This window comes from Moschus berezovskii, chromosome 27, assembly GCF_049115385.1.
Source record: "Moschus berezovskii isolate FMDL1 chromosome 27, NW_MosBer_1.0, whole genome shotgun sequence".
Taxonomy (NCBI): domain Eukaryota; kingdom Metazoa; phylum Chordata; class Mammalia; order Artiodactyla; family Moschidae; genus Moschus; species Moschus berezovskii.
In genome coordinates this window covers 28,193,416-28,206,077 of record NC_142486.1, presented here as the reverse complement: position 1 = coordinate 28,206,077, position 12,662 = coordinate 28,193,416, and the positions used below count along the sequence as shown (strand labels likewise).

The window sequence follows — 12,662 nt, the reverse complement described above, 5'->3', positions numbered from 1 at the left end:
CATCTTATCCTAAATCAAGACTGTGAGAAATGCTCGTCCAGGTGGAAACATGTGCACATTCTCCTATTAAGTGGCTTATCAGGGTGACAGGTGTAGTGCCCACTACTCCTGACTGTGCTCATGCATGGCAGGGTCTGCAACCAGCTCAGAGACCAGCTGGAGCTTCAGGATTAAGTGCCCCAACTGTACAATCATCCTGCTTATCTGACTCCAACCACACCAAGATATGCAAACCATCGTCATATTCTTTACCCTTAAAACTTGGGCAAATACAGTAGTATCTCTCATTCCATTACTGCCATACACCTCACACAAAACACTGATACCTGGCAAGTGGATGTCAGTAAGGTGATTCTAAAAGTCAGCTTCCTGTGATATTGTGAAAAATATAAAAGCAAAATTCACACACTGGGTTTCCCTGGTGGTACTCCAGATAGGTATCTGCCTGCCAATGCAGGGGATATGAGTTTAATGCCTGGTCCAGGAAGATTTCACATGCCACGGAGCAACTAAGCCTGTGCGCCGCAATGACTGAGCCCGAGGGCTGCAACGACTGAAAACTGAGCACCTGGAGCCTGTGCTCCACAGGAGAAGCCGCCACAATAAGGAGCCCGCGTGCTGCAACTACAGTAAGCCCGTGAGCAGCAGCAAAGAGTCAAGCACACACACAAAAATTAAAGCAAAAGAATTCACACATGTCAGTTCTCTGTGTATTTATAAGGGAATGCAAAGTTTCTAGGCCTATTTCAAAATCTAGCCGGCCTACTACAAAGACCTGGGCTTGGACATCCATTATGGAGGACTCTCTTGAGTCTCCACAATCTTAACTAGACTACAGCACAAAGAACATAAACCCACTTACTGGCATTTTTAGTGGTAACCTGGGGGGCAGGTCAGAAATGAATTCTTCAAATCTGATCAGCTCGTTGGCGTGATGCAGCAGTGCTTCTGAGGCCTGGTTTTTATGGACCAAAATTATATGGAAACCATGCCTGTGTCTCAGGTCACTAAGTTCCAATGCGAAATTGACATCAGCTGAAAGACAGGGTACAGCCCACCCCCATCTCCACAGATTAGAAACACTTGACAGACAGGCACCTCTAATAACACCCACTGAGAAGAGAGGAACAGCAGGATTGTGTTCAAAGTGGCCCCCCAACCCCTTTTTAGAATAGGAACACATTTCATATCAGAATTAACATGGTAAGACAATTTTACCGTAGACTCATGCTGAACTCCCAAGACACATTACTTTTAGTAGTAAAAAGGAACAAATATTAATGTTCTGGGGAGCCCCAACTTCATCTTGGATTTTTCTTTTAAATAAGCAAAATGCAGCCCAGGACTAAAAAATTTACATTTTCTTTAATAAACTTGGCCCTGCAAGAATCCTTATTCAAATTCCCCAGAGAAAAATACAGAAATCCATGTAGATCCTTTTTTTTATTATTTTTTTTAACAGTTTTCAAAAGTAAGCATAAGCATGTCCCATGTATTTCAGCATCTTTGGGGGCACATTTTATTTTAAACATATTCTGGCTTCTATGATAATTCACACATAGAGAGTTTAGCTGCAATTAGCAGGTGTTTCTACACTTACTTGACACAAGAACCACAGTGGCGGGAGCGGTGTGAGTATTTGCAAACCTTCGGAGGCTCTGGCGGAGCTTGTCGTCAGCAGCATTCTTTGCAGTAGCATTGATGTGGGCAACAGTTACCTGCATTAATTTATAACAAGGACAAATGAGAAAGAGTTGAAGTTAGAAAATCACTACACATTCTGCCCACATCTTAATAGACAGTTCTTCAGGAACCTTTGATTTCTATTGCCACTCAGGGATGGGAAAAAAAATTACAATCAAATCTCAATAATTTCACATTCAGTTCTCCAGACAAATTAACTGGATTCATTATTATCCCTACTTTCATCTCTAATCTTCTGCTTTGGCTCTTCATCCATCCCCCTTTCAGAATAGAAAGTGAAATTTGAAGTAAATTAGCTCTCTCTAGCATCTTTTGCCAACAACGTGTGGGTGGCAGAGATTTGATATATGATTAAGGTAAGACTCGGGGCTGTGTTTGATGTTATTAGCTTCCAGCTTAAGAGAACAGACTTGGGGTCAATCTGGATTTAAATCCAAGTTCATCCACTTACTGGCCATGTGATCTTAAAAAAGTTGCTTAAGCTCTTGGGCCCTTTCATTTGTAAATTCCAAATAATAAATCCTATGAGCATTCACAGAGCAGTTATGAAAATCAAAGGAAATGATACACATGGAATCACTATACTAGGAAAGCACTAGTCACATGTAAGCAGACTTGCTAAAAAAATCAGACATGATTAGATGATTTCAGGTACTTAAAGAAATAATCTTTTCCTAATTTCTTTTATTTACAAACTTAGCACAAACACATATTATTAACAAATTTTCAACTTGAGTTCTTAAAAAAAAATTATGTGCTTATTCTTCTACTAAGATAAAAAAGAAAAAAGAATTTTTATCTACCTGGCAATTATTCAGCTCTTGAATAACTTCTTTATTTTCTTTACTGATGTCACATACACAAATGAATTCTGCTTCTCTGTGGCCTTTAAAAAACTTCTCCCGGATTCTCTGTACAACTGCAGTAGCTGAGCGGCCAGAAGGGACTGAGCAGTTTTCAATATCCCAAAAAACCCCAATGGGAGGTAAGTTCTCTAGCATCTGTCCGGCCAGTGCAACTTCTGGTGACCCTTGAGAAATGTGAACAGATTTGATTAAACGCAGCAAAAAACAGGTTAAGGTATTAAAGATAACAGGTAGCTACCTATCCTTCCCAGGGACAGGAAAATGAAATTATAGATTGATGTTAAATTTAAGGATGCCAACCTCACTGGCTGGCCCATTAGACAACCCCAAGTTGCTGAAGTATCTCTAAGATTTAATTCTTTTTTCAGGAGAGAACAAATCCAAAGGTCAATTTACTTTAAGCCCACAATCAATCATCATAAAGTGTGAGCCATCCTCACGCTGACCGGGCATGCTCCTCAACACTAATACACAGGTGACTGGACACTGCCTTCTGGGGCCTGTTGTCACGCTGGGCCCACACCTCACTCTGTGTGGGAGAACAACGAAAATGAATGGTGAAGGTGTTATAGCCCTTGACTTTTAACACTGCAGTAACATCTGATCCAACTTTTGAAAAAATGTTTTTAAAAGATAAAATATCATAACAGCTGCTTTTGGGGGAAATGATCTTAGGTTTTCAAATACTGCTTTTTTTGTCAGCCATTTCTAAATACTAATTATGTCTGGGCAACATACAACAAACAAGTGTGATTATGAACCTAAGTTGGCACCAAGTCCCTTCCAGCACTCATTTCTCCTCATATACTTCCCGTTCTTCTATACACAGCTTCTGATCTCAAACAGCCCCAGCTCAACATAAATGGCAACTGACCCACTGGTCTACAAGGTTAAGAAGATTTTTACCAACAGATGGAAATGGAGACTCACATACACAGGAGTTTTAGAACCACAAGGAATCTTTTAAAGGCGGTTAAATGCACTGTTAGTATCAGGTATTGAAAACTTTAAATATGCATTTTATACGATACTGTCATTTACCAAATTTCGAAGCAGCTTTGCCTAGACTGGTCGCCAATAACAGCGTGGTCTCCTTTCCTGTTCCTTTGGTTCCACAGCCATTACACAGAGGAACAGTAACAGGTGCAGTCTGAGTATTTGGAGGTGGTATATTTGGCCAGACTTTAGCAGCATCAATTATACTATTTCTTGCCGGCTGTTTTAAAATTTTTTTAAAAAGAGGAGGAGGTTTCAGATACATTATTTCAGAACTTAAGAGTTACACTAACAACTGAAAATACATTCTGAGTGTTTCTCCTTTACACCTGCTAACCTCTGATAAAATGTATTTTCAAATCACCTTTCCCAGAACTACCAAAGCATAAACTCACTTCAAAGTAACCTGAAATGATCAGGGAAGATATTCACACAATTAGACCTTCACATGCTGGGGCATGTGTCTGTTACACGTAGAAACCCTCAGACACACTTCACAAAAAAAGGAAGTTAAAGTCTTTACTTGGGCCCCAGGTGTGATGGAGGCCAGATTTCAAGTTCTCCCAACGACTACAAAAGGGCAACATGCAGCCATCTATATTACATGAATGCGTCCATGTATCAGGTGAGCATTAGTTTTAAGAAATTCCAGCTGTGCTCCAGCCTTTAAAAACAAGAGAGCACACGTCTTTGCCAAGCTAGGCTTCCATGTAAGAAACAGATTTATTACAGGAGACTCTAAAAGCATGAACTGAATAATTACGCTACACTCTTCTGAACAGTCCCTCCCACTGTACCCTTTGCTTTCCTTCCGAACCACAAGAAGTTATGCTGATGGGGAGAAAACCACATCACGGAAGTGTCTTCAACCCCACACACAAAACCAAGATTGTTTTTCTTTTAAAGATACAGTCATTTTATTTTTAAAGAGTCATTCCTCAAACCTTAGCTGCACCCAACATAACAAATAAAAAGATACAAACCTTGTTGAGACAGTCTTCGCAGTAAAGTGAGCCCTTTAAACAAACTGGAGGTACCACATTTAGGTGCAAAGAGTTGGTGCATAAGTGAGGCGTGAGCTCCGACTGTGAAATGTGTTCTTCCAAGTGCCCGGGAGCCCCACTTGTGAAATCAGAACAGGGGAAATAGCCCGCAGAGGAAGAACAGCCCTGGAGAGCCGGAAACTGATGCAGCTTGTGCACATTACCATGACACGACTGGAAATGGAGCTTCCCACAACAGGGCAGGTGCTTGCAGGAAGAGAGGTTACTTTCTAGACACATGCTGGGAAAGTCGCTTGCAACGCCGGCCAAGGTGTTCCTAGCTGAGGCATTCTGGAGTGGAGGTGCAGACTGGAAAGCAAGCCCTGACCCTACCTGACACGTGATTGTCCTGGTGCTCTGCGAGTCTAACAGGGCGCCCGGGGGAACCAAGCTACCAGTCCCTCCGCCACTGCCACCACCAAAACGCACTGGCGAAGTGGAAGGGTCATTAGTGCAATGGGCACAGCAGCTTACTTTGGGGACAGTTGAAAGCTGTACTTTAGGTTGCTGAAGAGAGTGGATATCTGGAAGAGGGACTGCTGGGAAAAGTTTAGAGCCAGCATGAAGGGGAGATGGTACATCCTTTAGTTCCACAGCAACTTTCTTGTTCTCCATGTAATCTTTCTGAGGAAAGAAAACCAGAACACAAATTAATTTTATGAGGCCGGTGACTTGGGATTACTCACAACCGACTGCATTAAAAACGAACACTGTTCAAACCTTATTTATATCACTCGATCATAACCACACAAATGGAATGGCAGCTAAAACCAGGAGTGTTCTTCAGTGGGAGGTGAACACTGAAACAGAAAACTAACATTAAGACTGTGTCCTTCCTGAATTTTAAGAGACAGGGGGAGGAGGTCTGTTCACATGTTTAACAAGCCTGGCTAACCATCCATGTCTCACTGGTTTCCCTTTGATAACTTCCCCCTGCCTCTCAGTGCCTTCTGCAGACAAAACGGGTGGTATGAAAAACAACACAGTTACAACAGTATTCACTAAAGACAGCTTATGAGCAAAGTGCTTTAAGGAAAATACTAAAGAGGTCTTGCAGTCAGATCACAGGGGGTTTCATTAAAGTCCTCCGGGGAGAAGATATCAAACACTATGGATGAGATCGGCCATCTGCCCAAGTGGCCCATCCATGAAGAGATCTTAAACATGTTACTAATGACATTTAGCAAACCATGGGACATCCTGACCTAAAGCCATAATGCCAACAACTATTCTGTTGCCAGCGGAAAGAATTCGAGTAATAAGGAAACCACCTGGGAAACAGACGTAAAAGAAATAGTTTATCATATGTCTCCAACATAGACACTTGAGGCTGGCCCATTTATTAAGATTATAGTATAGCCCTGGTGTCAGAGACCTGGGTTTGAATGTGATACTAAATAGCTTTACGACCTTGGGTAAGTGACTTAACCTAATCTCTCCATGCCTCAATCCTGTCATCCTTCAGCTGGGAAGAGAATGTACCAACTACATGTGTGAGACGGATAAAATCAAACAGTGCACCTAAAGCGCTCAGCAGAGTACCTGGCCACTGAAAGATGGCGCAGTGGGGTGGGGTGGGGGGGCGAAAACCAATCAACAGCCTTTATTGGCTGAGTGCAGACACAATTAAGATGAACAGGACGCCCTGATACAGTGACTGAGACATACTCATCCCTTAGAGCACAGAAGGGTCCATTTGGCTGCTATGATTTCACTCCTTCTGCTGATTTCACACTCACCTGGGAGGGTATATTCATATGAGAGAAATATGGACTTTCAGTTAAGGTTTTTCCTAAAAGGGAGGTAACAGCGATGGTCTGACCAGTCAAAAAAGTAGTGTGTTCTACCCTTGTGGTAATTACAATTCAGTCTGGAAATGAACTCATTGGCATTCTGATGGATTTAGATCTGGCTCTCGTAGGCAGGGTTACTGTGAGACGGTCTTCCTGAATGTATTCAATTCTGGGTGCCACTGAAAAAATCGAGACTCCGCATCTAGAAAGGTGACAGTGCACTTCTGTGTCAAGTGACTCCTTTAGCCCCAGATCTGCCACCCTGGACCCCTGCTTGAAGCTTCCAGCCCTCAGTGCAGACTGTCCCTGAACTAAAATATTTCTGAAATAACTCGAGTTACTGATGCCATGCAACAAAGGCAGCTATGTAATGAAAATGTGGAGGTGACAGGGCATTGATTTTTTTTTTAAAGTTTGTTATCAATACTCTTATATAAATTCATAGTAAAGTCTCATTTAATTCCCCAGTACAAGAGGAAAAAAAAAAGGTGATAACATGATACAGCAAATGTAGTCAGATAAAGTCAACATCATTATGAAAAGACAAAAAAGGAAGTCCCAGATAAATTTAAATATTCAAGAGAAATCCTGTACAGAAAAAGATCATCAACAAGGTCATACAACCTTTCTGTGATTTTTAAGACACAAAATTCAGAAGGCTATAGAAAATAAAATCTATTTTGTACTTTCCTCCCATCTTATTCTAAAACGTGGATTTTTGTCTTTGGAATCTGTGACTTTAACAAGAAACAAATCTTCCCCAAATTTCAACATCACACCTTTAAAGCATCTAATGTCACTCATTAGTACAGGATTTAAAAACTGTACCCTCATTGAGTCAGGAATTACAATAATGTGCTATAAGAAGTAATACAAGCAGGACACAAGGGAAAACTCAGCACAGACTCCAGGGCGAGAGACTGCCCCAGACCAAACGGATCGCTCATCTATTTGCATTAGGAATTTGCTATGTCCTTAGTCACGCACATACTTACCGTTTGGGGACTAAGTGGCAACGTTTGCTCAGGACGAGAAAAGCAGTTAGAGAATTTCCAAAGCCATGGCTTAGCATCATTATCTTGTTGAAGCCATCCAATTGTTCTACTGCAGGGGTTCTCAGTTCCGTTTCCTTCCATCATACAGCCAAGCGGAGTGGTTCAACATTCTTTCATCTTTCTTTTCTTTCATTCTTCCACCCTGTTAAGAATGAGGTTTCAACATTACTCATTTGTGTAAGTACAGATTCTATTACTGAAATATAAGACTACAACTCTATTTATGTTGCATTGTTTTTGTTTAGTTACTAAGTTGTATCCGACTTTTGCGAACCCACAGACTGTAGCCCACCAGGCTCCTCTGTTCCTGGGATTTCCTAGGTAAGAATACTGGGGTGGGTTGCCTTTTCCTTCTCCAGGGTATCTTTCTGACCCAGGAATTGAACCTGTGTCTCCTGCACTGCAGGTGGATCCTTTACTACTGAGCCACAAGGGAAGCACATTTATGGTGCATAGGTCATTTCAAACGGCTGATGCAACCAAGTCTGGGTGCTTTTAACACTAGGACCAAAGACCGAGTCTTCCACAGGATTTAACAGCCACTCCGTAGTGCTACACTTCCCTGATGGAGATACAAGATTTAGCTTCCACCATGGGCTTCCCTGGTGGCTCAGAGGTTAAAGAATCTGCCTCCAATGCAGGAGACCCGGGTTCAATTCCCTGGGTTGGGAAGATCCCCTGGAGAAGGAAACGGTAACCCACTCCAGTATTCTTGCCTAGAGAATCCCATGGACGGAGAGGCTTGGTAGGCTACAGTCCACGGGGTCACAAAGAGTCGGATACGACTGAGCGACAGAACAGAACAGAATCCATGATCAGTAATGTGGGAAAGTAAAAATTAATGTAATTCTCTTCCAAGTTTTAAAAAAAAATGATGGTGCAATGGCTCCCAACAAGTCAGATCTTAAGGAACGGCTATCAAAGCATGTTGTAAAAGTGAGTGTCAGTCCCGCTAGCTCTCTGCAACCCCATGGACTGTAACCTGCCAGACTCCTCAGTCCATTTCCCAGGCAAGAATACTGGAGTGGGTTGCCCAGGGGATTTTCCCGACACAGGGATCAAATCCGGGTCTCCTACATTGGCAGGCAGATGTTTTACCGTCTGAGCCACCAGGAAACCTGGCATCAAAGCATATTACAGCTTACTAAAACTGGTAAACTTGGTTGACAATTTATACTTGAATTCTAACTATATCAATTTGACTTTTTTTTTTTTAATTATCATCTTCCATTCCTTATGCTTCACAGCTCTTCAAATAAAAATGAACTCGGGATGAGCCCTCTTTCCGGCCATGCTTGAGAGAGGTAGCCACATCTTGGACACCGGCATACTCCCTCCTCTTCACTGAGCTGAAGCCAAGGTCCTCCAGCACTGAGTAGACTTTTTCTATATAGTATTTCTTAAGAATTAAGAAATACTTAATAATTCTTAACTATCCCTCCCTAAAGACACTACTTGGGAGAGTAAAAAAGTTAACAGGAGGAGAGATCACGTAATTTGAGTAAAAGAAACACTACATGTCCTCATTCTCAATTATATAAGATTGTGAAACTGATTTCAGAGCGACTTATCTCACTGTGTCTTTGATACTGAGTATGGAAGGTTCAAATTAAGTGACCTCTGTGGACTCTGAATTTGATTTGGCTACAGAACAAATCGAACCAACCTCTCAGTTTGCTTATTATGAAAGTAGAATCTGCTATGCCACCAAAAATCTAACAGACACATCTCAAGTCCCAGATGTGCTGTATCTACTCCAGAGCAACAATCTCCAAGTCTTGAAACAGTACAATAAAAGCAGATGCAATCAATAGCAGCCATTGGGCGTGGAGGCAGCCTGCCAGTGATAAGGACGACTGAACCTCATTTCCAAGCCCTCGTCACCAAACCCCAATCACCACCTCCTCTTACTGACAATGGTCATTTTGAGGTCATTAATTTATCTTTCAGAAATTTCTGGGCATATAGAAAAGAATATCCTTTAGCTCTTTCTCTGATAAGATTTTCTTATCAAGAGATTTAAACATCTACACAGTAGGGTGAGGGGAGAGAAGTCACTTCTATAGTCACTATAAGCACCATGTCCGTATAAGCGCTATGTCTAAGCTATAGGAAAACCAATCACATAAAACGGGGGGAGGCAAACTGTGGCCTAAAATTATAGCCCAAACCAGCCCACTGCTTGTATTTAAACAGCCTGCGAACTAAGAATATAGTTCACATTTTTTAATCCTTGGGGAAAAATCAAGAGAATAATTATATTTTGTGACAAAGTTATATGAAATTCAGATTTCGGTGTCTATGAATAGTTTTGAGACACAGCCATGTTTATTTAAGTTCTATGGCTGTGTTTGCACTACAACTGCAGAGCTCATTCTCTGCAATAGAGACTACACAGCCCACAGAGCCAAAAATATTTACAATTTGGCCCTTACGTGGAAACCACAAAACTTCTTCAGTTTTATTTTCTTCCTCTGTCAAATTTGCCATAATTTCTCCCCTGTCCACCTGACAGCATTACTGTGGAGAAAAGAAAACCAGATAAAGGACCCCACCATCTGTTTGTCTTCATTACCATATGGCCTGTGCCAAGCACAGCCTTCTACATAGTACATACTAAGTAAATATTTATTGAATGAGGCAATGAATAAAGCAGATATTCATCTACAAAACCCAGAGCTAATCTGGACACAGAGATGAAGTTACTGCAACAATGTCCTTTCTATCAAATACAGACCTCATATCCCCTAACAATCTCCTCTCTAGAGCCTAAGAATTTGGGATATTTGTGATACACACAACTTTGACATGCTCTCTCAAGTTTCTTCAAGGCGAATTCTGAGAGGAAGATAACTAAAGCATTTTTCTTTAAGATTATTTATTTCCTCATTCAGCAAACATTTACTTAGTATCTGCTATGTAGTAAGCTTGTGCTTGGCACAAGGCATATAATGATGGAAACAACCAGAAAACGCAATCCATTTATGTCATCTTTTTTCCCACAGTAAATGTGTGTGAAAGCCAAGGGAGAAATTGGCCACCTTTTTAATGAGGAGGAAAAAGAGGCTGGATTTCCTGGTGGCTCAGCGGTAAAGAATCTGCATGCCAATGGAGGAGACACTGGTTCAATACCTGGGTCAGGAAGATCCCCTGAAGAAGGAAACGGCAACCCACTGCCATGTTCTTGCCTGGGAAATACCATGGAGAGAGAAGCCTGGCTACAGTCCATGGGGTCACAAAAGAGTCAGACACAACTTACCGTCTGAACAACAACAAACAGAGGTTTAATGAAGTTTTGGAATTTGCCCCAAATCACACAATTATTAATACAAAACAGACAGAACCAGGCTCATCCACTTCTTTCCACACAACCAAAGTACCTTTGGTATCATCCAACGCAAGCAAAAGAAAGTAAAACATATTAATACAAATGTGCACCCAGAAATTTTCCTAAATGCCCCTGGGAATGGTAAGTAATTTGGTCATAGCAACTTGATGGTCAAGGCAACTTCTGTTTTGTCATTTGAGTGAGCGTCTCACTCCTGCCATTATCTCTCAGTCTTCAAGGAATTCAGATAGTGCTTGAGAGCAGACTGTGACGTCAGGCTGTCCTCGTATTAATCCCCAGTTCTGTTGCTTCCCATCTGTGCAGATCTGGACAATGCACAACAAGATCTCTGAACCTCAGATCCCAGGTGTAAAATAGGCCTGATAACAGCAGCACCTTCATAGGATTAAATGAAACACCAACGAAGTAGAAAACTTAGCAATGGCCTTCTCTCCACACCTAATCTAGTCCTCAACACCCAGTATCACCCATCCCATCCCTGAGTTTTTCTGTTGCTTTTCACAGCTCTTCTTTCTACAATTATCTTATTTGCTTGCTTTTATTATGTCTCCCTCACTTAAATATAAACTCCAGGATAGTATTTACTTGTGGATCATGGGTTGTTTTATTATTCTTTTTTTTTATTATTCATTATTGTATCTCCTTCACCTAGGACAGTCTGGTACACATCAGTAATTCTTGAATGAAGAGTTCAATAAACGTCTAGGACGACAATTTAGGTTTCAACTTCCCTGTATGCAAAACAGAATATTTACACTCAGAGATGTTGGAAAGTGCAAAAGATGTAACTGGAAAGCTCTAGGCAGTATCAGAAAGGTGCCACGGAAACGAAAAAGTGTGTCACAGTGCCACAGTACAATCTGTGGGAGTGACTCAACCCTAAGACAACTCAGTGCTCTAGGTCAAGCCAAAGGCTGCACTCTAGGGAGTGTTGATAGACCGAGGAGGGTGCAAAACGTCAGAGGTGGCTGCAAAAACGCTAGCCCTTCCCTTCCTCTGTTACACTTCCAACAGTACACACTCCTCTAGAAAGGCTGCTCTCCACACCTGAAGGGCCCTCAAGGGAGAAATGAGACAAGTGTAGTCAGGGAGGCAAACACCCCCAAAGGGCAGCAGCAGCGCTGCAATGACAGTCGTGAACTGACCACAAAGGGAGGCAACTCGAACCTCTGGCGGGGGCCTGACGGGTGGGTCCCGTGGCTTCTCAGTCTAGCCAACCTCCCCCACCCCCGCTGGCAATAGGCAGAAGGGACACACTCCCCCGTTCCAGCCTGGTGCCCAGAGCATGAAGCGCGTCGGGGACAAGTTCCCAGCGTGGCCAGCAAACTCACCTCAGCCGCCGGCCCCACCTCCGCTCACATTCCGGCCCCGCCGCCTTCCCCCCGCCCCCCCAGGCCCTTTGTTTTGATTCCCGACTCCGCAGCTCCCGCCGCCGCCGCCAAGCGCACCCTCCACTTCCGCTTCCGCACCGCGCCGCCCCTGTCGCAAAACCGCCGCCCTTCTCTCCCCATGGCTCCGCCCCTTCCTCCGCCCCTCCCCCGCCGCCGCGTCCTCCCCGCGCGGGGCGTGCTGGGAACCTCGGGGGGGGCGGGGCCTCGCGGCCCTGCAGCCTCGTCAGGCTCAGTCCCCTCCCGATAAACCTCTAAATAGGGACCTTCCCGGGGGGCTACCTCGGCTTTTTTGGCGAAAACCCCCAGTTTATGGAAGCCCTGATCCTGGCTTATCGTTGTGGCGTGGAACGGAACCTCAAAGAGGAGAATTAGGGTGCTTGTGAGGCGGAACCCGGGGAAAAAACCTGCCAACCGGGATTTGATACCATTCAGCCCTTTCAGTCTTTTGAGGGAAGGCGATTTAAG

At 43.1% G+C, this 12,662-nt stretch overlaps 1 protein-coding gene across 3 annotated transcripts in view; it reads right to left on the bottom strand.

Annotated features, from left to right (window-relative positions):
* MARF1 (meiosis regulator and mRNA stability factor 1) overlaps nt 1–12,255 on the bottom strand; it is a 39,613-nt gene extending 27,358 nt beyond the window's left edge. For 2 of the 3 annotated variants that reach the window (XM_055409544.2, XM_088833334.1), the window contains exons 1-7: nt 12,138–12,255; nt 7,398–7,599; nt 4,550–5,233; nt 3,612–3,786; nt 2,508–2,734; nt 1,601–1,718; nt 863–1,035 (exon numbers count right to left, since the gene is read on the bottom strand). In XM_055409544.2, coding sequence (XP_055265519.2) covers nt 863–1,035; nt 1,601–1,718; nt 2,508–2,734; nt 3,612–3,786; nt 4,550–5,233; nt 7,398–7,541 — 1,521 coding nt within the window. In that variant the 5' untranslated portion in view covers nt 7,542–7,599; nt 12,138–12,255. The remainder of the gene's footprint in view (nt 1–862; nt 1,036–1,600; nt 1,719–2,507; nt 2,735–3,611; nt 3,787–4,549; nt 5,234–7,397; nt 7,600–12,137) is intronic. The other variant, XM_055409546.2, reaches the window with a different exon arrangement.
* Nucleotides 12,256–12,662: the final 407 nt, after the last annotated feature.